At 38.8% G+C, this 26424-nt stretch overlaps 1 protein-coding gene across 1 annotated transcript; it reads right to left on the reverse strand.

Annotated features, from left to right (window-relative positions):
* Positions 1–1228: 1228 nt before the first annotated feature.
* On the reverse strand, positions 1229–6138 carry NPBWR1 (neuropeptides B and W receptor 1). Its single transcript, XM_036120161.2, has 2 exons — positions 5654–6138; positions 1229–5456 (listed from the first exon to the last, which is right to left on the reverse strand). Exon 2 carries the CDS (start codon positions 5279–5281, stop codon positions 4286–4288), a length of 996 nt encoding a protein of 331 aa, XP_035976054.1. The 5' UTR covers positions 5282–5456; positions 5654–6138; the 3' UTR covers positions 1229–4285.
* Between the last annotated feature and the right edge of the window lie 20286 nt (positions 6139–26424).

The raw sequence follows: 26424 nt of genomic DNA on the forward strand, positions 1-26424 counted from the left end.
ATGTATAAAGCATGCAGATTACAATCAGTTGAGGGAAGAATGCAGCCAGCCCTGGTCCAGAAATTATTATTCTTATATAACACTTAACAACACCATGCACCTTCAAGATTCTGAATTAGGATTGAAGTTCTATTAGTAAATCTTATCCCTTATCCTCCCTTTGTATCACATGATGAAATAGTAGGTATATCTTGTTTAATCCATTAAATATTTCGAAGACATCAATGTTTTCTATGGTCTAATAATTTTGAATTACACATTGCAACCAATTTCATCTCTGCTGGAACAGGATGAGACAATGCCTAAAAGAGGAAACAGATGGCTCTGATTGGTCTTGATTAGTCTTTGTATGCCTGGCCAAATGGACCCAATTCCTTGCATCTCAGTTTTTCCCTATATAAAATGGGACTAAAATGCCAGACCCAAAGCTATCTTAGTAAAAGACCACTATGTGAAGCATTCTCTGATTCCTTCCTTACTCTGGATAAGCATAGATGAGTGCCATCTGTGGTGGGATATTGTTTCTTGTTTTTCAAGCCTGTTACTGAGGGAAGGGAAGCTTTCTCTCTCTCTTTTTTTTTTTTTAAGATTTTATTTATTTATTTATTTGACAGAGAGAGAGAGAGCACAAGCTGGGGAAGCGGCGCAGAAGGAGAGGGAGAAGCAGGCTTTCTGCCAAGACAGGAGCCCCATGCGGGGTTCGACCCCGGGACTCTGGGATTATGACCTGAGCTGGAGGCAGATGCTCAACCAACTGAGTCACCCACGAAAGCTTTCCCTAAATGGGAGAGGTTTTCTAGTTAGCCCCCTTCACCTTACACACATGTGAGCCATGTCTGTGCTTACTGTTAACTGAAATAGTAACGTGTGTGCTAATAACATAAGCAATTTCTCTCCCATCTCACTCTCTATATAAAGTTGCTCAAATATTAAACAAACAAGGTTTGTGCTTATATGATAAAAGCTTATCATGCTTTTTCTGCCCAGCATATGTCACAGAGTTTTTGTGCTAATCAGCAGTTAGACACCATTTTCACAATCAACTAAAATAAATGGGGGGGGGGAGTTCATTCTTAATCTTGCCCTGTCGAATACTTCTATTTATTCACTGCTTACCCATGAGATAACTTTTCCTCAAAGGCACTAAGGTGACTAAATTATGGATCCCATGTTCTCAAGCAATAGAATATTCACTTATCACACAGAACACTTCAGCTTTTTTCCCCAGAATGTTTCAGCTTTTATTTTAAACTGAGCTTCTCTCAGTATGGACTAACAGCATGTTTGCATTTCTCAAGCGAAAGCTGAAGCACACACATTACATAACTAGTAAAGTAGTTACATATCTTAGTAAAAGATAACTAAAACCAAATAAACATTTTTAAACATCAGAAATGGTATAACCAAACAACACAGTTTACACAAAGACTGCAAGAATTCCACACAGAGTTAAGACATCATTTGCAATAGAATGATGTAAGTAAAATCTATTTGTACATGGCTGTTTTTTATTCTACCTAGTACCTAGGCATAAAAAGGAAGTCTGAGACATACAGTTTGGATTTCTACATGCTAATATGAAGGCAACAACCTAGAAATGAGTACACAATAGTTTATCCAATGACTTAGAAAGCCGGGTGAAACTGAACTGAGTCCTATTTAATCCCCCAAATACCATACTAGGACCCCTACCCATGCCTTGCTGTAGCCAACACAGTGATGTCAGTCCATCTTTTCCAACAGTCCTCTCCAAGATTCCGAGACAGCCTCCAGGTGAATCTGTGGCCGGGATGACACAGTAGACAGATGGATTACTCAGCTCTCCCCCACTCTGTGTCCAGAGAATATCAAAGTACAGCTACCGAGTTTATGAAAACAGATGAGGTTTCAAATCCACATGATTGCAACTGGCTGTGTTTGTGGCCAAATATCCACTTGACTCTTTGTCCATCACCTTAGATAATGTGGCAGTTACTCTAAGCTTAAAACTTTAATTTTAAAAAAAGTACTGATTCATAAAAGAATTTTGTGAGTCATAAAGAAAATCAATAAAATGTTTCCAAGAAATTTGAAAGATACTGCAATGAATTCTAAGAGGTCTCTGAAGCCCACCAGCAAAGGACTGCTCAAAGGTACAACATCCAAAATGCAATGGAGACATAAAAAAACAAACAAACCTGTATTTTGGACAATTTACTATTATTACTAGAGGTAGAAGTTTTCTAAATTTACATTTTTTTAAACTGATAGCTATGAATTACTGTTACTAATAACTCTGAGGGCTAAGGAATCAATTCTCATTCACTAAAATCAGAAAGGGAGTTTGCTTTCTCCCACCCAAAGGAGACTTTTTCCCTTCTATAGAATTTTTTTTATTTTTTATTTTTTTATTTTATTATGTTATGTTAATCACCATACATTACATCATTAGTTTTTGATGTAGTGTTCCATGATTCATTGTTTGCGTATAACACCCAGTGCTCCATTCAGTTCCTTCTATAGACTTTAAAAGATATTTTGTACCTAAATAATTGAGAAACTGAGTCATGCACATCAAACAAAGCAAGCAAAACCTGCCAGGAACACTCACACTCTTTTTAGCACCTAACACTGCACTATAAGAAACAAGTATTTCTATAAATTTTCATTCCTGTTTGGAATTAATCCCAAAGAAAAACTAACCCTTTGAAGCACTGTAATCAAGAGCTATAGTCTGGTTAAGGCTCTGCTCTCATGTCTGAGGTGTAAACTGCAGAGGTTGGGTAAACCTAAGTCTCAGTCCTCTCTTAATCCATTTTTGTCTCCCATAAATTGAAGATAAAAATAAGGATAGGGTGCTGGCCAGGCTCCCTTGTGATTACAGAACTAGATTATTTACCAGAGTCACATGACTAGCACTAAGGTATAGCTCCCTGTGGAAAGGAATCCAATAGAGGAAAATATGAAGATGTCAGTCATTTCAGCTTTCTGGCTCTCCTTCAGGCGAAAGGGATGAAGAATATGAGGAGAAAGGGATAGAAGGAACGGATACACATTTCACTTTTTAATTTCATGTGGTCCTCACAGAAATTTGTGAGATTAGGACATATATATATTTATAAAGTTCTCAGTCCGAAAAACAATGCACGAAGAATTGCAACGAACTGGTCCAAGTGGTATGAGACGTCACCTGGGGCAAAGGGACGTAGCAGTACTGGTCAATTGTGGAAAGCGGCGAGGACTGGTAACCCAGAGGTGTAAGTTGCCATTTAGCATGTGCAGAGCTCCATTTTCGGAGGCTCGGGGCCGGGCAGCAGGCCCCGCAAGGGGGCGCCACAACCGCGCGCCTGGGAGACTCCCGGTTCCAGGCCTTTCCCATCAGGGCGAGCCGGGTTCCCCCAAAGTCTGAGAGTGGTGGAGCATTTTCAAGAAAGAGTAGGAGTAGGGAAAAGGAAAGGCAGAGAGAAAAGGAGCTAAAACAGGAAGGGGGGATTATCACTGTTCTCATCACCATTGTAGGTAGTCACAGCCAAGCTCCAACCACCTTCACCCAATCCCGCTAGATACACACGCATGCACGTACACTCTCGCGCGCTCCACGAGACCCCCTGCACCTCAGAGCGCTGAGCGCCGAACACAGGAGCCTTGACCCTTTTCCCCAGCGATTAGCGCGAGCGGAGAGGGACTAAAGGTCCTGACCAGGCTGCTCGCCAGTTTTGAGCAAAAGCGCGGGCAGTCGCTGCCGGAAACCGAAGTAGCAAGGTGCGGGGCGAGCGCGGAGCCGACGCCTGGGGGTATCCTCGAGCCTCTTCTAGACCCCACCCCCACCCCGCCTCCCCGCGTCCCGGGATAGCGCCGAGGGCTCCACCTAGAGCCTGGGTCGCAAACGCCCTGGGCGGGTGGAGAGAGGGGGCAACCGGCAGGGGGTTCCCAGCACCACTGCCGCCCTCCTCCCCGCTTCCTGCCCTCCCCTGTCAAATTCGGGGGTCAACTCGGTGCCCTTTGGCATTAGGGAGAGTTCCGCCTGGGTTCTCAGACTCAACAGTCCTTATACTTAGTGTGCTCCTGCATCATCTGGAGGGCTTGGTAAATTCAAATTGAGGGCGCAGCCCTAGCGCGTCCGATTCCCTATGTCTGAACCGGAGCCCAAGAATCTGCATCTTTAGCAAGTTTTCGGGGTTGGGGACAGGAGATTGCAGCTCAGGGAAGCCTCCAGAGCGCCGCGGGCGCCCGCTCCCTCTGCACCAGCCGGGGCTGGAGCGGCCAGGACTGGGGCGCAGGGCGCGCGGAGGGGGGCGGAAGGATGTCAGGCGGCAGCGCGGCAGGCCAGCAGCTGGCGGAGGCTCCTGCGGAAGCTGTCGTCCAGGAAGGCGTAGAGAAAGGGGTTGAGGCAGCTGTTGGCGTAGCTCAGGCTGGTGATGAAGTAGGAGAGCGCGATGACAAGCGGCGTCTGCGGGAGGTCAGTGGTGAGCGCCACCACGGTGCTCAGGTGGTAGGGCGTCCAGCAGAGGAGGCACACGGCCAGGATCGCCACCACCAAGAGAGTCACCCGCTTCTTAGCGCGGTCCAGAGCCTTGGCGTTGCTGTCCAGCCGAATGGCGCGCAGCCGGCACAGCAGGATGCTGTAGAGGACGCAGATGGTGGACACCGGGATGGCGAAGCCGAGCACAAGCGTGTAGAGGCGGCTCGCCCGCCACCAAAAGGCCTCCGGCTGCGGGAAGACCAGCACGCACTGGCGCCGGCCCTGCTCGTCGTCGAGCCGGGCGAAGACAGCGAAGGGCAGCACGACCAGCGTCACGAGCCCCCACACGGCCAGGCTCACCGCGCGTGCAGCGCTATACGTGCGGCCAGCCACCCGGCGTGACTCGGCCGTGGCCAGCACTACCAGGTAGCGGTCGGCGCTCATGACCGTGAGGAAGTAGAGGCTGGAGAACGTGTTGTACTGGTCGATGGCCACGATGAGCTTGCACATGAGCTCCCCGAAGGGCCATTGCTGCAGCAAGAAGTCAGCGATGTTGATGGGCAGCACAAGCGTGAAGAGCTCGTCGGCGATGGCCAGGTTGAGGATAAACAGGTTGGTGACGGTCTTCATGCGGGGCGCCCGCAGCAGCACGTACAGCACGGCCGAGTTGCCCGCCAGCCCCACTGCGCAGATCACCGCGTAAACGACGGGCACCGCCACGGCCAGCGGCGGCGGCAGTGGCGGCGGAGGTGGCGGGCTCGACGCGTTGGGGCAGCCCAGCGCGGGGCCCAAGCACGATGTGTTGGCTGGCTCTAGCTCCGAGAATGACGCGTTGTGCATGTCGGCGAGGGCAGTGGGGCCGGCGACCCGGTTTCCTCCACCAACGCCCTGCGAGGCTCGCAGTTCACCCAGCCAGCGTCTGCGCGGACTTGCGCTCCAAGTCTTTCTGTGACTTCTCCGCGGGAGGCTGGTTCCTGGCCGTCTTTTTAGCCCACCGTCGCCGCGCACTCCCGGGCTGCAAAACGGAATTGAAAGCACGGGTTACGATGATCGACGTGCAACTATATCAAGAGGTGCGGGTCCGAGGGGCGGGGAGGGGTGGCGCGGCGCCCCAAATCTGCCCCCACGTGATCGTTCTCTGCTACCTGTTGAAATCTTATTCTAACCAGATGAATACATCGAACAAAGTGCTACAGAGAAAAGAGTCCTTACCCTTTATAGGAAAACTACAAACCCGTCTCCTCTTCTTTAAGACACCGCTGGCCGACACGGGTCTCCTTAGGTTCGGTGGTCCCTCCCTCTTAGCAAGTTCAGTAGCAGTCTCTCTCTCACCTAGCTGGCCCAGGGAAGGGGCTTCTTTTCTGGAGCGGTCAGGAGAGGAGGCCGCCGGCTGTGGAGACCTCTGCGGCGGCAGCCAGCCGAAAATCCCCCTTCCTGCTTCTGCCCCAGGCGGCAGCTTGCGTTTCCGCGGGTCCAGCCTGCGCGCCTAGAAGCTTAGGGATGGCGCAGCCGCAACTGCTCTCCGCTGACCCGATCGCCTCCCCCACCATCCCCACCCCAGCGGTGGGACAGAGAACCGCATTACTCATAAATCCTTTTTTCCTTCCATATGAACGTCACTCCATTTGAATTAATAAAAAGCTCTCCTGTTAAGAATTAAATTTAAGAGAAACAAAGCAAGGGTATTGGTGGTGTCTCTTTTAATAGAGCAACGTAGTTGAGGCTCCCATTCTATTTTTTTAAAACACCATAGACCAAATGGGCTAATGTAATTTTAAATTTTAAGTTACATTTATTCTACATAGCTATACAGAAGGGAGAAGTGAATGTAATTTTAAAATGGAAATCACCCGTTTTCTAATACTCTGGTCTTTGCAGGATTATAAAATCGTTAACAAATAATGGTGGACAATTTGAGATACTTTAGTCTTTCTAAATATACATATAATGATTATTAACAAAGACAAACTGCTTCTGAAGCCTTTTAGTGTACTACGACTTAATGCATATTTTGTAAAATGTTCAGGTTGTTCAACACACTGCCCTGAGTCTTAGACACAAATTCCTGATTCTTCCGGTAAGAGAACTACTCTGCAGTGGTAGCAGTGGCCAAGCGAGGCAGAGCAAGGCAGATATGGGGCAGATCTGGGCTGCAATCTTCCTATCTCGCAGAGCCGGAGTCCTTCCTCTACAGAAAGGGGAACTCACCGTAGGCACCTCACCATTGAGGACAGAATGAAATTAACTCAATATTAGTTCTCTTCAGTTCCTATTTTCTTCCTCCACCTTCCCTTTGGGAGAGCAGCAAATTAAAACACAGGATTCTATCCTACTTCCCTCAAACAAATTTCTTTCCCACAAAAGCAGGCAAAAGTCCAAATAAAGTGCATTTTTTGGTCCTTTATGAAGCATTTTTAGAGCAGTGGTCCTAAGATACTCAGAAGGAGACTGGAAGTAGCCAGTAGAAGAAGCCTCTGGGGGCAGAAATACAAATGCTTTTCTTTACCCACTCATTCTCTTTTTACTGGGATCTGCATAATTAGGCTCCCTTGCAGTTTCGGTCTTTGTATAAAGAAAATGACAGGAAAGTCAGGCTATGTCCATGAGGTAAAATATGTGAGAAAGCATCATATAATGTTAAGTGAAACAAAAAAGAAAGCTTATACATAAAATATATAAAATGTATGTATAATACATACAGATAAACATGGATGTATATCTGTGGGTATGTATGTATGTGTATGCATACATCTATATGTATATAGTTATATAGTTGCTTAGTTTTCAAATACTTGGAGATTTTCCAGGTTTTTAAATTATTGATTTCTAGCTTAATGCTTAATTACACTGTGAACAGAATACATACTCAATATGATTTCAATTCATTGGTATTTGTTGAAACACTGCCCTACAGTATATAGTTATTTTTCTAATTAGTTCATGTATACTTGAAAATAATGTGTGTTCTGCATTTGTTGGGTGCCAAACTCTAGGTTATGGCAACTAGTCAAATTTACTATTATGTTCCTTAAATCTTCTCTCTCTATTGGTATCTTTATCTGATTGCTTTATGAGTTACTGAGAGATATTGTTAAAAAATACCAATCAATAATTACAGATTTCTCTATGCTTTTAATTTTGTTAATTTTTTACTGCATAATTTGATGGTGTTTTATTAGGTGCACACAGATTTAAGATTGTTATATTTTTCTGTGGAATGAACTCTTTTCTCATTATAAAATATCCTTCTTTAACTGGGTTACTACTTGTATGTAGTCTCTTTTGTTTGGTATTATTAAAGCTATTTCTCTTAGTATTATCATGGAATATCTTTTCTTAAATCTTTTTTTACTTTAAACCTCTCTTTGTCCTTATGTTTAAAACATGTCCCATGTAAACATGATAAAGGTTTTTTTGATCCAATCTGACAATATTTGTCTTTGAATTGGAGTATTTAGTTCATAATGTATTTAATGTAGTCATAGATAATATTAGGGTATACCTACTATGTTATTCTTTGTTCTCTGTTTCTCTTATCTTGTTTTCACCCTTTTTTTCCTCTCATGTTTTTCTGGGTTAAGATTTATTGTTTCATTATTCAGTTGCCTACACTTCATTAACTTATTAGTTCTACATTCCTTTATTCAAATGGTTGAAATAAAAATTGGATATGAAATTCTAGATTTTCAGTATTTTTATTTCAGTAGTTTAAATGACATTCCATTTTCTTTTTGCCTCCATTGTTTTTATTGGAAAAGTGGTTTCCAGTCTTACTGTAGCTCTTTTGAAGGTATTTTTCCTTTTTTCTATAACTGTTCTTAAATTATGTCTCTGATTTTGTCTTTTGGCAGGCAAATAAGATGAGCTAGGAGTGATTTTCTTTCCATTTATGTAGGTTTGGATTTTTAGGGCTTCTAAATCTGTAACTTGATCTTTTTTTGTATTCAATTTTGGAAAATCCTTAGCATTCTCTCTTCAAGTTACTGCTTTGTCCCCTTCTCTCTCTTCCTTCCTACTGGGATTCCAATTACATGTGTGTTAGATCTTCATGCTCTTTTCTGCATTTCCTACCCTTCTCCCTCGCTCTACTTCAATCTGGTCCCTTAAATCCTGGCTTTCTTGATTGTTCCCCAATGTCTTCAAACAGCTGTCAGGTTTTTTTTCTCAATTTTTATGGTAGCTCATAACAGGAGGGTTTGTATGATACAGCTAATTCATCATAACTAAAAGTAGAAGTTAATATCTAAAGTTTTCTATACAGCACAATACCAAGTGAAAAAGTATATGTGTATGTGTGTTTTCATATACATAATTATGTGTAGGTATGTGTAATTATGAAAGCATATACATTAAAATGTTAAAAGATATTTTGGTAAAATATAAATTTGGCAGTAATTTTTATTTTCTTTGCACTTTTGTGAATTTCCCAAACATTTTTTTATAGTGAAGACATATTACTTTTATATTAGTAAGAAAATAATATTTGTAAAAATCACCACAGTAGTACTTTGTGGTCATAAAATACTGACTATTGAGAATAAATTAAGAATATATAGGGAAGGTATTTCTTCCAGCACTTGTGAAATTACTATAAACACATATACACACACAAGCAGTGAATAAACAGATTTATAAAATATATTTTTATTTAGAAACATACCTTATATACCCTTAAGTTCACATTGACCCAAAAGAGATTTCCAATAGCAATTTGTACTGCTTGAAGCAATTTTGCTTATTTATAAGAAAATGTTAAATTCCAACCTCTTCTTATTTTAAAAAGTATGCAATTAAATATTTGAATCTTGAGTACTAAGAATATTAATATCTAGTATAATCACAGTGTCCTAGTTTAGTGTTACTAAAACTTTCAAAATTGTTTTCCTCAGCCCAGAAAAAGAAGTGTATTCAAGGCAAAAATGAAAAGGTGGAAACATCAAACTCATAGAACTTGTCATGGTGAAAGACTGAATGTTTTGTTCCTAAAATCAACAATAAGACAAGGATGTCTTCTCTCCACACTTCTATTCAACCTTATATGGCAGGTTCTAGCCAGTATAATGAGGAAAGAAAAATAAAAAAACATTCAGATTGGGGACAAAGAAGTAAAACTGTCATTATATGAAGATACCATAATTGTCTATTAAGAAAATCCCATGGAATCTGCAAAAACACCAATAGAACTAAAATGAGTTTAGTAAGAATACAGGATACCATTAAAAAGGCCTATTGCATTTTTATATACTAATATGATCAGAAGTTTAAAATTATTTATTTTATTTTTTTAATGTGATACGTGCTTTAATACCAACAGTGAATATACAATGTACACAGTAGATATAAAGAATCAGCCCAGAAGTGTCAGAGAAAGCTGGGACAAGTGGTCATTCTTAGATGAGGACCTAGGAATATATCAGATGGAAAGTGATGGGAAGGAGAGTGCAAGTAAGTGAGGACAATGCAGGCAGGGTACATGGGGAGAGTTAGGCAATGTAAAGTGATTGTATTCTGTGAATTTATATATATATATATATATATTTTAGGGTAGGGATGTGTTTTATTTGGGTAATTTATATATATATATTTATATATATTTAGGGTAGGGATGTGTTTTATATATATATAATTTATATATATATATTTTAGGGTAGGGATGTGTTTTATTTGGGTAGAGGGTAATGTGCAAAGATTTCTGCTAATTTTAATTTTAATACAAGCATCAGGAGGGCAGATTTTTTTTAATTTTTCATTATGTTGAGTTAGCCAACATATAGTACATCATAAGTTTTTGTTGTAGTGTTCAACGATTCATTAGCTGTGTATAATATCCAGTGCTCATCCTAACACGTGCACTCCTTAACCATTTACCATAGTATCAAACAGTACCTAGGGATTATTCTTACAAATGATGTAAAAGACTTATACACTGAAAATTACAACACATTGCTTAAAGAAATTAAAGAAGACCTAAAAAAATGGAGAGATATTCCATGTTCATAGGTCAAAAGACTCAGTATTGTTAAGATGTCAGTCCTCCCTAAATTGATCTTTAGATCAATGCAATCCCACTCAAAATCTTATCAGCTTTCTTACTGTTGTTGTTTGGTGGAGAGGAAATGTATAAATTGACAAATTGTATAGTTGATAAACTGATTTTAAAATTCATATGTAAATATAAATTATCTAGGATAATTGCTAAAGCAATTCTGAAAAAGAAAAACAAATTCAGAAGGCCAAAACTATTTGATTTCAATACTTACTATCATGTCATTGAGCCATTCTACTCCTGGGTATTTATTAAAAAGAAAAGGAACTGTATGTTCATACAAAGCCTTGCACATAAATGTTCATGGTAGCTTTACATAAAATAGCCAAAAACTGGACACAATGCAAATGCCCATCAACATGTTAATGGATGAACAAACTATAATATAACCATACAATGGAATACTATTCAACAATAAAAAGGAATAAAGTAAAGATGCACACACTACAACATGGATAAATTTAAAAATGAGTATGCTAAGTGACAGAGCCCAGGCAAAAAAAAAAAAAAAAAGTACATTCCATATGATTGTATTTTTTAAAACTCTAGAAAATTCAAGCACTCTATTGTGACAGAAATCAGATGAGTTTTTGCTTGAGGAAAGGGATGGAAAGTGCAGGGCAGGGAGGGACAGGAGAGCAGGATTACAAAGGAATGCAGGGAAATTTATTGTGTGTCAATTATAATACCTTAATAAAACTAATTAGAAAATAACATATGGGGGAGCGCCTAGGTGGCTCAGTCAGTTAAGCATCTGCCTTTGGTTCAGGTCATGGTTCAGGATCCTGGGATTGAGCCCCATATTGGGCTCCCTGCTCAATGGGGAGTCTGCTTCTCCCTCTCCCCTTCCCCTTGCTTGCACCCTCTCTCTCTCTTTCTCATGTGCGTGCTCTCTCTCTCTCTCTCATAAATAAATAAAATATTTTTTAAAAGAAAATAACATACGGGAAGACAGGAGATGGGACTTGGTCATCTAGGGCAAGAAGTTGAAACTGAGACCCCTGCATACATACAACCCCTGCAGAGGGCTCTCAAAAATTCTACCCAACAATTCAGAAGACAGGAAAGGAAAATTGTTTCTAACTTAGTTGAAGGAAACAAAAACCTACCCCAAACTGTATACTCCAACCCTTATTTCAAATGGATCTGGAGTCCAGATTTGCCCTAACCATTTCCAAGAATCTCTATGCATTGAAATCAGTATAAATTCTGCTCTCCATCCAAAATAGTAGCCATAATTCTGCAGTTGACGCATGTCTTTTTCATCCATGTTTTTATACCTTTTTGTACATTTTTTGTACCCAAAATACATGTTATATTGCTTTGAATATCTTAAACATTTACATAAATTCTGTCATCTAGGTATATTTCTTCACCATGCTTTTATCCAGATTTCCCTATTTGATACATTATTATTTAGCTACAGTTTTAATCCTTTATAGTATTTTCTTACATACAAATGCCATAGCTTGTCTTAAAAATGCATTTTATCTCTATCCCTGACCCTCCTTTATTCCTTATATTCCTTTCATCCTTTCTATTCCTAATTTCATTACTTTTACTCCTAATATTCTTATTTGTACTTTATTTTTTCTTAAGAATTTTGCTAGACTATTTTCCAAGGTTCGGCTTTTTATTTTATTCATCCTATTCTTTCTCTTTTTTTAAATTGAGATATAATTGACATATAACATTGTATTAATTTGAGGTATACAACATAATGATTTAATATATGTATATAATACAAAATGACTATCACAATAGGCTTAGTTAACATTCATCTCACCTCATATAGTTACAGATTTTTTTCTTGTGACAAGAAGTTTTAAGTTTTACTCTCTGGACAACTTTCAAATATGTAACAGTATTACTAACTATAGTAACCATCTGGTATGTTACATTATATCCTAGGACTTATTTATCTTATAACTGAAATTTTGTACCTTTTTACTACCTTCACCTATTTTGCTCACCCCTCACCCTCTACCTCTGGCAACCACCAATCTGTCCTGTATATGTATGGGTTCAGTTGTCTTTCTAACTTTTAAATGTAAACTTTATATTTTTTTTAAAACATATAAGTGAGATCATACAGTATTTGTCTTTTTCTTTCTAATTTGTTTCACTAGGCATAATGCTCCTAAGGTCTTTCCTTGTTATTGCAAATGGCAGGATTTTCTTCTTTCTCATGGCCAAATATTACTCTATTATATATATATATATATATATTTTTCACATAGTGGTACACCAATTTACATTTTACAATTATAATTTACAGCAGTGCATAAGAATTCCCTTTTCTCCACACTGCTGCCAATACTCATCCACTGCTGTTTTTTTGACAAGCATTCTTTTTTTTTAAGATTTTATTTATTCATTTGAGAGAGAGAGAGAGCATGAGCGGGGGTTGGGGAGTGGGTAATGAGCAGAGGGAGAGGGAGAAGTAGGCTCCCTGCTGAGCAGGGAGCCTGACATGGTGCTTGATCCCAGGGCCCCAGGATCATGACCTGAGCCAAAGGCAGATTCAACCATCTGAGCCACACAGGCACCCCAACGACAAGCATTGTAACAGATGTGAGATGATATATCATTGTACCAATCAACCTCCATCCTACAAGTTCTCATATGTACTGCTAGCATCAGTCAGATATAAGTATTTTGTCACTTCCATGATTTTTTTCACCTAAAAATTATTTGGAAATTTTTAGAAAATTTTAAAATTTAAGATCATATGAGTTTTGGCTGGCAATAATTGGTTGTTCAAAGCAATTCTAGCAACATTGTATTCAATGATAATAGCTTAGAGATAAGTAAAATTAATGACAGAAATATAAAGAATGGGAGGGAGGAATTAGGAGTATTCTGTTATAAGGCACCTATACTACCCATAAGTGGGTATAGTACAATTTGAAAGTAGACTTAATTGTAAACTCTAAGGCAACTACTAAAAAAAAAAAAAATTAAAGAACCATAATATGCTAAAAGAGGAGAGAAAATGAAATGATATAAAATGTACAATTAAAATCAGAAGTGGAAGAAATAGAGTGGAAGACTAAACAAGAAATAAATAAAAAACAAAGGCAATGAATAGAAAACCGCTACAAATATGGTAGATATTAATCCACCTATACCAATAATTACTCTAAATGAGAATGGTCTAAAAATATCAATAAAAAGACAGAAACTGTCAGAATGGATAAACAAACAAGACCCAACTATATGTGATTTATAAGAAACTCATTTTAAATATAAAGGGACAGATAGATTAAAAGTAAAGGAATAGAGAGTGACATTAGCATCATGGTGACAAAAAATGTTGCTCATTTTTTCTTTCCTTCATTTGACATCAAAAATTTGGCTTCCATCCACAAACAGAAGTGCCTCTGTGGGATTTGTGGGACCAAGCACCATACACCAAGGGCCCTGGGAGGAGTCTTGCCCACTGGTGCATTAATTAATAGGCAAATGGAGGGCAGCACTAGCTATGGAACTACAAGAAATTATGAACTTGTTCTGCCCCTCTTGGCCACCATCTGGGAGTGTCTACACCACACTGACTTGGGTGGTGGCCTTAGGACAAGAGAATTTCTGTGGAAGTCCAGCAGTACAGGTTTCCAGGGGGAAAGTCCAGTATTTTGTTGGAGTAAATTTTGGACTTACTGGAATAGGTAAGAGGAACAGCTTGTCTTTGCTGGCATCACTCCTCACCCAAGGCAGTACAGCTTACAGCTAAACTAGATGACCTGTGATTTCTCTCACAGGGGAAAATGAGAGCCAAGGAATGAACATCCAACTTCCTGAACTGTCTGGGATAATGCTTAGGAGACTACTTTCTCTCATGCAGCATCCAGAGCATTAAAAAAGGAAGCTCTGTGATAGGGGAGGGAGCAGATAGGAAGAGCAGTATGGCTTGTAGGATTCTCAGAGGGCATTAAAGGGATATGGTTCCTGATGATGACATTCTAGACTCAGTCAGAAAGCCTCACAAGACACAGGGAAAATCTCACCTGCAGATCCCCCCAACTGTCCTGCAAGCACCCCCAGCTCAGCATGCCAAACACACACTTCCTCCCACTCTTTGGCTGGCTCCCTGTGTATGCCCCTGAGGGATGCAAGGAGAGCAAGCTCTGGTAGGCAAGGAGCACAGGCAGAAAGCAGGCCAAGGTCTGTGAGCAAAGGAGAAACCACACACTTGAGCTGCAGTGCCAACTTCAGGAAAACATAACAGAAGTTAGCACCCAGTATGACGTTTTGTAGGATCCAGAAAAGATGTACAATATTAATAATTCTTCCATAAGAGGGATAAGGAAATGAAGAGTAGGTGTATCCATACAAGGTCAGAGAATGCCTCAGAATCCATAGCAGAACTGGGGTAGAGGAGAAAGATGGTGGAGGAGTAGGAGACCTGGATTTCGTCTGGTCCCAGGAATTCAGCTGGATAGGGATCAAACCATTCTGAACACCTACAAACTCAACAGGAGATTGAAGAAAAGAATAGCAACAACTCTCTGAAGAGAAAAGCGACCACTTTCTGAAAGGTAGGACGTGCGGAGAAGTGAATCTGAGGCAATATTTGGGAAGATAGATGGTGGGGGAGGGGGCCTCCGTCGGCCACTTCTGGCAAGTGATAGAGCCGTGGAGCACAAAATCAGAACTTTTAGAAGTCTGCTCCACTGAGGGATGTTGCTCCAGTGGCTAAGCAGTGGGGTGGAACCCTCGCTGGGACAGTGTGGTCTTGGGACCCTTGGGGTCACAGAAAGACCGGGGGTGCCTGAGTGCAGCAGAGCTCCCAGGTATTGGAGCAGGGAAGCCGGCTGCAGAGACAGAGCCGAGGAGTGGGCTCTCAGCTCGGGGTTGCCATAAACTGTGATCCGTGGCACAGTCGGGCCACTGCTCTTCCAGCAGGGACCCAACAAGCAGCAGATCTGGGGAGACTCCCCTTCCTCCCCTGGGAGGAGGGGCGCAGGAGCACACCGCAGGGATCTGCTGGGTTTGGAGACTCCACATGGGGTTGGGTGCCAGAGATAGAAATGCTCGGTCACAGGCCAGGTGAGCATGGAGTGAGGCTGGAGACTGGGGAGATGGGAGTGATTGACTGCTTTTCTCTGGGGGCTCACTGAGGAGTGGGGCTCCCGAGTTCTTGGCTCCTCTGGGGCAGAGATTGAGAGGCCGCCATTTCACTCTCGTCCTCCAAAGCTGTATGGACAGCTTGCAGGGAACAAAAGCTCCCGAGAGCAAACCCGAGGAGATTACTTAGCCCGGACCAGCAAGGGCGGAACAATTTCACCTCCAGCAAAGACATCTGGGAACCACAACAACAGGCCCCTCCCCCGGAAGATCAGCAAGAACAATCAGCCAGGACCAAGTTTATGGATCAATGAGAAGGTCAGAACTCCAGCGCTAGGGGAATACTGCACACAGAATTCATGGCTTTTTTCCCATGATTCTTTAGACTTCCAAAGTGAATTTCTTTTTAACTTTTTTTTTGAATTTTTCTTTTTCCCTTTTTCAACCAACATCTTATCAATTCCTTTTTTTTAAAAAAAAATTATTTTTCATTTCTAGAGTCATATTCTATCCCTTCAGAGTAGATACCCTTATTTTTGTATATATATGTAAGTTGTTCTCTCTTTAAAATTTTGGGATACAGTTTCTTCTAACAGATCAAAATATACCCTAAATCTCTCGTGTATGGCTTTGTTCTAGTCTCCTGCCTGATCACATTCTCCCCCCCTTTTTTTTAAAATCCTCTTCTGTCTTTTTTCAACCAACTTCTTATCTTACCTTTTATGAAATCTTTTATAACTTTCATCTTTACAGTCATATTCCATCCATTCATCATACTAACCCTTATTTTTGTACATATATAAGTTTTTCTTTCTTTAACATTTTGGGAGGCAATTTCTTCTAACAGACCAAAATATGCCCAAAATCTACTGTGAGGGACTGATCTATGCACCAGCCTGATCATATTTGATCATATTCTGTTTTCTTTGTTTTGTTTTTGTTTGTTTGTTTTTGTCTTTTTCTTTTTCTTTTTCTTTTTTATTTCTTTCCATTTCTTTTCCCCCAGTTTCAGGTCTTTTCTGATTTGTTTAGTGTATATTTTCTGGGGATGTTGTTACCCTGTTAACATTTTGTTCTCTCATTCATCTATTCTCCTCTGGACAAAATGACAAGATGGAAAAAATCACCTCAGCTAAAAGAACAAGAGGCAGTAACGACTGCCAGGGACCTAATCCATATGGACATAGGTACGATGTCAGAACTAGAGTTCAGAATGATGATCTTAAAGATACTAGCTGGGCTTGAAAAAAACATGGAAGTTATTAGAGAAACGCTTTCTGGAGAAATAAAAGAACTAAAATCTAACCAAGTCGAAATCAAAAAGGCTATTAATGAGGTGCAATCAAAAATGGAGGCTCTAACTGCTAGGATAAATGAGGCAGAAGAGAGAATTAGTGATACAGAAGACCAAATGATGGAAAATCAAGAAGCTGAGAAAAAGAGAAACAACTACTGGATCATGAGGGCAGAATTCGAGAGGTAAGTGATACCATAAGACGAAACAACATTAGAATAATTGGGATCCCAGAAGAAGAAGAAAGAGAGAGAGGGGCAGAAGGTATATTGGAGGAAATTATAGCAAAGAACTTCCCTAATTTGGGGAAGGAAACAGACATCAAAATCCAGGACGCACAGAGAACCCCTCTCAAAATCAATAAAAATATGTCAACACCCCAACAGCTAATTGCAAAACTTACGAGTCTCAGAGACAAAGAGAAAATCCTGAAATCAGCTCGGGAGAAGAGATATGTAACCTACAATGGTAAAAACATTAGATTGGCAACAGACCTATCCACAGAGACCTGGCAGGCCAGAAAGGACCCACATGATATATTCAGAGCACTAAATGAGAAAAATATGCAGCCAAGAATACTATATCCAACTAGGCTGTCATTGAAAATAGAAGGAGAGATAAAAGCCTTCCAGGACAAAAAAAAACTAAAGGAATTTGCAAACACGAAACCAGCCCTACAAGAAATATTGAAAGGGGTCCTCTAAGCCAAGAGAGAGACTAAAAGCAACATAGATCCGAAAGGAACACAGACAAGATAGAGTAACAGTCACCTTACAGGCAATACAATGGCACTAAATTCCTATCTTTCAATAGTTACCCTGAATGTAAATGGGCTAAATGCCCCCATCAAAAGACACAGGCTATCAGACTAGATTAAAAAAAAAAACAAGACCTGTAGATATGCTCTCTGCAAGAGACTCCTTTTAGACCCAAAGACACCCCCAGATTGAAAGTGAGGGGGGTTGAAAACTATTTACCATGCTAATGGACACCAAAAGAAAGCTGGGGTGGCAATCCTTATATCAGACAAATTAGATTTTAAACCAAAGACTGTAATAAGAAATGAGGAAGGACACTATATCCTACTTAAAGGGCCTTTCCAACAAGAAGATCTAACAATTGTAAATATCTATGCCCCTAACATGGAAGCAGCCACTTATATAAGCCAATTAAGAACAAAAGCAAAGAAACACACTGACAACAATACAATAATAGTAGTTAACACCCCCCTCACTGAAATGGACAGATCACCTAAGCAAAAGATCAACAAGGAAATAAAGACTTTAAATGACACACTGGACCAAATGGACTTCACAGATCTATTCAGAACATTCCATCCCAAAGCAACAGAATACACATTCTTCTCTAGTGCCCATGGAACATTCTCCAGAATAGATCACATCCTAGGTCAAAAATCAGGTCTCAACCAGTACCAAAAGATTGGGATCATTCCCTGCATATTTTCAGACCACAGTGCCTCGAAACTAGAACCAGTCACAGAGGAAAGTCAGAAAGAACTCAAATACATGGAGGCTAAAGAGCATCCTACTAAAGAATGAATAGGTCAACCAGGAAATTAAAGAAGAATTTTAAAAAATTCATGGAAACAAATGAAAATGAAAGCACAACTGTTCAAAATCTTTGGGATGCAGGAAAGGCAGTCCTAAGAGGAAAGTATATAGCAATACAAGCCTTTCTCAAGAAACAAGAAAGGTCTCAAATACACAACCTAACCCTACACCTAGGGAGCTGGAGGAAGAACAGGAAATAAAGCCTAACCCCAACCTGGAAGAAATGGATGCATTCCTAGAGATGTATCAACTACCAAAACTGAACCAGGAAGAAATAGAAAACCTGAACAGACCTATAACCACTAAGGACATTGAAGCAGTCATCAAAAATCTCCCAACAAACAAAAGCCCAGGGCCAGATGGCTTCCCAGGGGAATTCTACCAAACATTTCAAGAAGAATTAATACCTATCCTTCTGAAACTGTTCCAAAATTAGAAATGGAAGGAAAACTTCCAAACTCGTTTTATGAGGCCACCATTACCTTGATCCCCAAACCAGACAAAGACCCCATCAAAAAGGAGAATTACAGACCAATATCCTTGATGAACATGGATGCAAAAACTCTCACCAAAATACTAGCCAATAGGATCCAACAGTACATTAAAAGGATTATTCACCACGACCAAGTGGTATTTATCCCTGGGTTGCAAGTTTGGTTCAACATCTGCAAATCAATCAATGTGATACAATACATTAATCAAAGAAAGAACAAGAACCATATGATCCTCTCAATAGATGCAGAAAAAGCATTTGAAAGGTACAGCATCCTTTCTTGATCAAAACTCTTCAGAGTATAAAGATAGAGGGTACATACCTCAATATCATAAAAGCCATCTATGAAAAACCCACAGCGAATATCATTCTCAATGGGGAAAAACTGAGAGCTTTCCCCCTAAGGTCAGAAACATGGCAAGGATGTCCACTAGCACCACTGCTATTCAACATGGTATTAGAAGTCCTAGCCACAGCAATCAGACAACAGAAAAAAATCATAGGCATCCAAATAGGCAAAGAAGAAGTCAAACTCTCACTCTTTGCAGATGATATGATACTTTATGTGGAAAACCCAAAAGACTCCACCCCAAAACTGCTAGAAATCATACAGGAATTCAGTAAAGTGACAGGATATAAAATCAATGCACAGAAATCAGTGGCATTCTTATACACCAACAACAAGACAGAAGAAAGAGAAATTAAGGAGTTGATCCCGTTTACAATTGCACCCAAAACCATAAGATAGCTAGGAATAAATCTAACCAAAGAGGCAAAGAATCTGTACCCAGAAAACTATAAAATACTCATGAAAGAAATTGAGGAAACACAAAGAAATGGAAAAATGTTCCATGCTCATGGATTGGAAGAACAAATATTGTGAAGATGTCAATGCTACCTAGAGCAATCTACACATTCAATGCAATCCCCATCAAAATACCATCCACTTTCTTCAAAGAAATGGAACAAATAATCCTAAAATTTGTATGGAACCAGAAAAGACCCCGAATAGCCAGAGGAATGTTGAAAAAGTAAAGCAAAGCTGGTGGCATCACAATTCAGGACTTCAAGCTCTATTACAATGCTGTCATCATCAAGACAGTATGGTACTGGCACAAAAACAGACACATAGATCAATGGAACAGAATAGAGAGCCCAGAATTGGACCCTCAAGTTTATGGTCAACTAAACTTCGACAAAGCAGGAAAGAATGTCCAATGGAAAGAAGACAGTCTCTTCAACAAATGGTGTTGGGAAAATTGGACAGCCACATGCAGAAGAATGAAACTGGACCATTTCCTTATACCACACACAAAAATAGACTCAAAATGGTTGAAAGACCTAAAGGTGAGACAGGAGTCCATCAAAATCCTAAAGGAGAACACAGGCAGCAACCTCTTCGACCTCAGCCGCAGCAACTTCTTCCTAGAAACATCACCAAAGGCAAGGGAAGCAAGGGCAAAAATGAAATATTGGGACTTCATCAAGATAAAAAGCTTTTGCACAGTAAAAGAAACAGTCAACAAAACCAAAAGACAACCGACAGAATGGGAGAAGATATTTGCAAATGACATATCAGATAAAGGGCTAGTATCCATTATCTATAAAGAACTTCTTAAACTCAACACCCAAAGAACAAAGAATCTAATCAAGAAATGGACAGAAGACATGAACAGACATTTTTCCAAAGAAGACATCCAAATGGCCAACAGACACATGAAAAAGTGCTCAGCATCACTCAGCATCAGGGAAATCCAAATCAAAACCTCAATGAGATATGGCTAAAATTAACAAGTCAGGAAACGACAGATGTTGGTGGGGATGCGGAGAAAGGGGAACCCTCCTACACTGTTGGTGGAAATGCAAGCTGGTGCAGCTACTCTGGAAAACAGTATGGAGGTTCCTCAAAAAGTTGAAAATAGAGCTACCCTACGATCCAGCCGTTGCACTACTGGGTATTTACCCCAAAGATACAAATGTAGGGATCCAAAGGGGTACATGCACCCTGATGTTTATAGATGCAATGTCCACATTAGCCAAACTGTGGAAAGACCCAAGAGGTCCATCGACAGATGAATGGTTATGAAGATGTGGTATATATATACAATGGAATATTATGCAGCCATCAAAAATAATGAAATCTTGCCATTTGCAACGACATGGATGAAACTGGAGGGTATTATGCTGAGCGAAATAAGTCAATCAGAGAAAGACATGTATCATAATGACCTCACTGGTATGAGGAATTCTTAATCTCAGGAAACAAACTGTGGGTTGCTGGAGTGGTGGGGGTTGGGAGGGATGGGGTGGCTGAGTGATAGACATTGGGTAGGGTATATGCTTTGGTGAGCGCTGTGAATTGTGTAAGACTGTTGAATAACAGACCTGTACCTCTGAAACAAATGATACATTATATGTTAAAAAAAAAAAAAAAGAAGAAGATAGCAGGAGGGAAAGAATGAAGGGGAGGAAATCGGAGGGGGAGACGAACCATGAGAGACTATGGACTCTGAAAAACAAACTGAGGGTTCTAGAGGGGAGGGGAGGAGGGTGATGGGTTAACCTGGTGATGGGTATTAAGGAGGGCTTGTTCTCCTGGAGCACAGGTTGTTATATGCAAACAATGAATCATGGAACACTACATCAAAAACTAATGATGTAATGTATGGTGATTAACAATAATAATAATAATAATAATAATAATAATAATAATAATAGTAAAAGGATCCAGAGCAGAACTGACGAAAGGTATTTCTTTCCTGATGGCAGTTAGTAAAAGTTGGAGGAGATAACTGAATCTTTGAATACAACAATGCAAAACTCCAAAGAACATGAAAAATCAAAGAAACATGATATCACAGAAAAAAAAAAACATGACATTCATCCAGTAACTGAATGCAAACATGAAATTCTGTGATTTACTCCACAGATAATTCAAAATACTATTTTAAGGAAACTCAGTAAGCAACAAGACAACACAAACAACTGAACAAAATCAGATAAACAAGACACATCAAAATTTAACAAAAAATTTAAAATTTAATAGAAATAGAAACCACAAAACGGAACCAACAGAAATCCTAGAGCTGAAGAATTCAATGAGTAAAATGAAAAATGCAATAGAGATAATGAATAGCAGAATAGACCAAATAGAGGAAAGAATTAGAGAGATAGAGGGTAGAAACTTTGAAATAATCCAGTCTGAGAAGAAAGGAGAAAAAAAAGGTGAAAAAGAGTGTAGAAAGTCTACATCATCCATAGGACACCATCAGGAAAACCAGTATCCAAATCACTGGAGTTCCAGAAGGGGGCAGAAACATTATTTAGAGTAATAATGACTGAGAACTTCCCAAACTTGGGGAGAGATTTGGAAATCCCAGTCGGTGAAGCTAGATCATCCATTATTTTAATTTAAAATGATTTCCTCCAAGACACATTACAATAAAACTGTCAAAACTTAAAGGTTTTAACCAAGGAGGTAAAAGATCTCTGTGCTGAAAACTACAAGATATTGATGAAAGAAATTGAAGAAGACACAAATAAATGGAAAGATATCCCATATTTATCAATTGGTATAATTAATATTGTTAAAATGGTCATACTACTCAAAACCATCTATAGGTTTGAGGCAACCCTTATCAAGATTCCAATACCATTTTTTTTACAGTAGAAAAAGCAATCTTAAAATTTACATGGAACCACAAAAGGCCTCAAATATTGAAAGCAATCCTGAGAAAGAAAAACACAGCAGGAGGCAACATACTTCTTGATTTTAAGCTATATTACAAAGCTCTAGTAATCAAAACAGTATGTCACTGGCATAAAAAGTAGACACATAGGCCAATAGAACAGAATCAAGAGCCTGGAAATAAACTGACATATATACAGTCAAATAATACCCAAGCCAAAATTAATCAATGGAGAAAAGATAGTCTTTTCAATAAGTGGTGCTGGGAAAACTGGGTATCCACATGTTAGAGAATGAAGCCACACTCCTATCTTACACCACTCACAAAAACCAACTCAAAATGGATTAAAGACTTAAATGTAAGACCTGAGACCATAAAATATTTGGAATAAAATATAGGACAAAATTTCTGGACATAGGTTTTTGCAATGAGTCAATGAGTTTTTGGATATGACACCTAAAGCACAAGCCATAAAAATCAAAAATAAACAAGTGGAAGTAGATCAAACTAAAAAACTTTGCACAGAAAAAGATACAACCAACAAAGTAAAATGGCAAACTATAAAATGGGAGAAAATATTTGCAAATTGCATATTTGATAAGGTATTAATATCCAAAATATATAAAGAACTGATACAACTCAAGAGAAAAAAACTCACACAGATAATCCAATTAAAAATGGGCAAAGGACATGAGGAGACATTTTTCCAAAGAGGATATTTAAATAGCCAACAGATACATGAAAAAGTGCTCAATATTATATCATTAGGAAAATGCAAATTGAAACTCCAATGAGATATTACCTCATGCATGTTAAAATGGCTATCATCAGAAAGATGAAATAACAAATACTGATAAGGATGTAGAGAAGAAGGAACATTTGAGCACTGTTGGTGGAATTGTAAATTAGTACAGTGACTGTACATACTGATATGGAAAATAATATGGAGATGCCTTGGAAAATTAAAAATCAGCTACCATATTATCCAGCATTCTCATGTCTGGATACATATCCAAAGGAAATAAAATCAATATGTCCAAGATACAACTGCACCCCCATGTTCATTGCAGCATTATTTACAATTGCCAAGACATGGAAACAAACTAAGGGTCCATCAATGATAAATGGATAAAGAAGATGAGATGGATAGGTAGATGATAGATGATAGATAGATAGATAGATAGATAGATAATAGATAGATAGATGATAGATAGATGATAGATAGATAGATGATAGATAAAATGTGCAGAAATTGTGGCACAAATAGATAAAGAAGATGTGATATGTATATGTATATATACACACACACAATGTGATATGTACATGTATGTATACACACACACAATGGAATACTAATCAACCAAGAAAAAGAAAGAAATCTTGACATTTTTGACAAAGTGGGTAGATCTTGAGGGCACTGTGCTAAATGAAATAAATCAGACAAAGTCAAATACTGCATGTTCTCACATGTAGAATCTGAAAAAGCCAAAATCTTAGAAACAGTAAAACAGTGGTTACCAGGGGCTGTGGTATGGGAGAAATGGGAAGATATTAGTTAAAAAGTACAAACTTCCAGTTAGAATAAGTTGGAATAAGTTCTGGGGATAGATAGTATTGTTACAGATAACAATACTGTACTATATACTTGAAAGTTGCTGAGAGTAAATCTTAAGTGTTCTCACCACTAAAAAGATAGGATAATTATGTAACATTTTGGAGATATTAGCTAACACTGCTAATGGTGATCATATTGCACTATATAAGTGTATCAAATTAACACATTGTACACATTTAAATTATAAAATGTGTATGTCAATTATACCTCAATAAAGCAGGAAAAAATTAAAAACCATGACTACAAAAAAAAGTTTTGGAAATAGTGGTGACAGTTGCACTACATTGTGGATATAATTAACGAAGAAAAAAGAAAAAAAGAAATGAATCTAGACACAGACACAGATTTTATACCCTTCACAAAATGAACTCAAATGGATCATACACCTGAGTGTAAAATGTAAAACCATAAAATTTCTAGAAATTTTATATAGGAGAAACTCTAGATGATCTTAGAAATTTCTTTTTTTCTTCTTTTTTCTTTTTGCATGTGGATATCTAGTCACTCAAGCACCATTTGTTGAAAAGATGATCCTTTCCCAATTGAATTGTCTTTGCTCCTTTGTCAAAGATCATCTGACTATATTTGTGTAAGTCTATTTCTGGGCTCTTTATTCTGTTCTGTTGATCTACTTGTTCTTCTGCCAATACCATACTATCTTGATTACTGTAGCTTCATAGTAAATATTGAAGTCAGAAAGTGTCAATCCTCAGACTTTGTTCTTCTATATTGTGTTTGCTATTTTGGGTCTTTGGCTTTCTATATGAACTTTGGAATCACTTTGTTGATGTCTACAAAATAACTTGCTGGGATTTTACTCCTAGGATTGAAATGAATCTATAGATTAAGTTGAATCTATAGATTAAGTTGGAAATCTTAATCTATAGATTAAGTTGGAAAGAACTGACATCTTAACAATATTGAGTCTTCCTATCCACTTATTTAGATCTTCTTTGGTTTATTTAATCAGAGTTTTATAGTTTTAATCAGAGTTTTATAGTTTTCCTCATATAGATCTTATATATACTGTATTAGATTTTTGCCTAATTTTTAATTCCACGTTATTTCATTTTTGATGCTAATATAAATGGTGCTGTTTTTAATTTCAAATGCTAATGTTTCATTGCTAGTATATAGGAAATAAATTAAATTTGTAATACTAACCTTGGATACAACCTTGCTATAATCACTTTACTGTTGATTATTTGGGATTTTATACATAGGCCATCATGTCATCTGTGAAACAAGACAGTTTTAATTCTTCCTTACCAATCTATATACTTTTTTATTTCCCTTTCTTGTTTTATTGCATTACCTAGGATTTCTAGTATGATATTAAAACAAGAGTGGTGAGAGAGGACATCCTTGCTTTGTTTCCAAACTTAAAGGGAAAGCATGTAGCTTGTCATTAACTCTGATGTTAACTGGAGGGTTTTTTTTTGTTGTTAATCTTCCTTATCGAGTTGATGAAGTTACACCCTATTCCTGCTGAGATTTTTATCATGAATGGGTGTTGGATTTTGTCAAATGCTTTTGCTGCATATATTGATATGGTCAGGTGATTTTTCTTCTTCAGTCTGTTGATGTGATACATTACACAAGATCCAAGCAAGAAAAAAATTGGTAAGTTGGACTTGATTAAAATGGAAAACTTCTGTTCTACAAAGGACAGTGTTAAGAGAATGAAAATATAAGCCACACCCTGGGAGAGTATATTTGCAAAGCCATACTTAATAAAGGACTTGTATCTAAAAGGTACAAAGAACCCTTAAAATTCAAGAATAAGAAAACAAACCACTAAAAAAAATGGACAAAAGATCTAAACAGAAATCTCACCAAAGAAGACATACAGATGGCAAATAAGCATATGGAAAGATGTTCAACACTGTAAGTTATCAGGGAGTAAAATATCAGTGTATTTACTACAGAGTAAAATATCAGTGATATCACTACACACCTATTAGAATAGCTAAAATGTAAAACACTGACAGCACCAAAAGTTGGAGAGAAGGTAGAGCCACAGGAACTCTCATTCCTTGCTGAGGAGGGAGGCAAAATGATACAGACACTGGAAAACAGTTTGGCAGTTTCTTACAAATTTAAATGTAAGCTTACTATACAATCCAGCAATCACACTTCTAGGTATTGAAAATTTACATCTACACAAAAGCCTACACATGAATGTTTATAATAGTTTTACTTATAATT

The sequence above is a fragment of the Halichoerus grypus genome, chromosome 5 (assembly GCF_964656455.1).
Source record: "Halichoerus grypus chromosome 5, mHalGry1.hap1.1, whole genome shotgun sequence".
In the NCBI taxonomy this organism is placed as follows: domain Eukaryota; kingdom Metazoa; phylum Chordata; class Mammalia; order Carnivora; family Phocidae; genus Halichoerus; species Halichoerus grypus.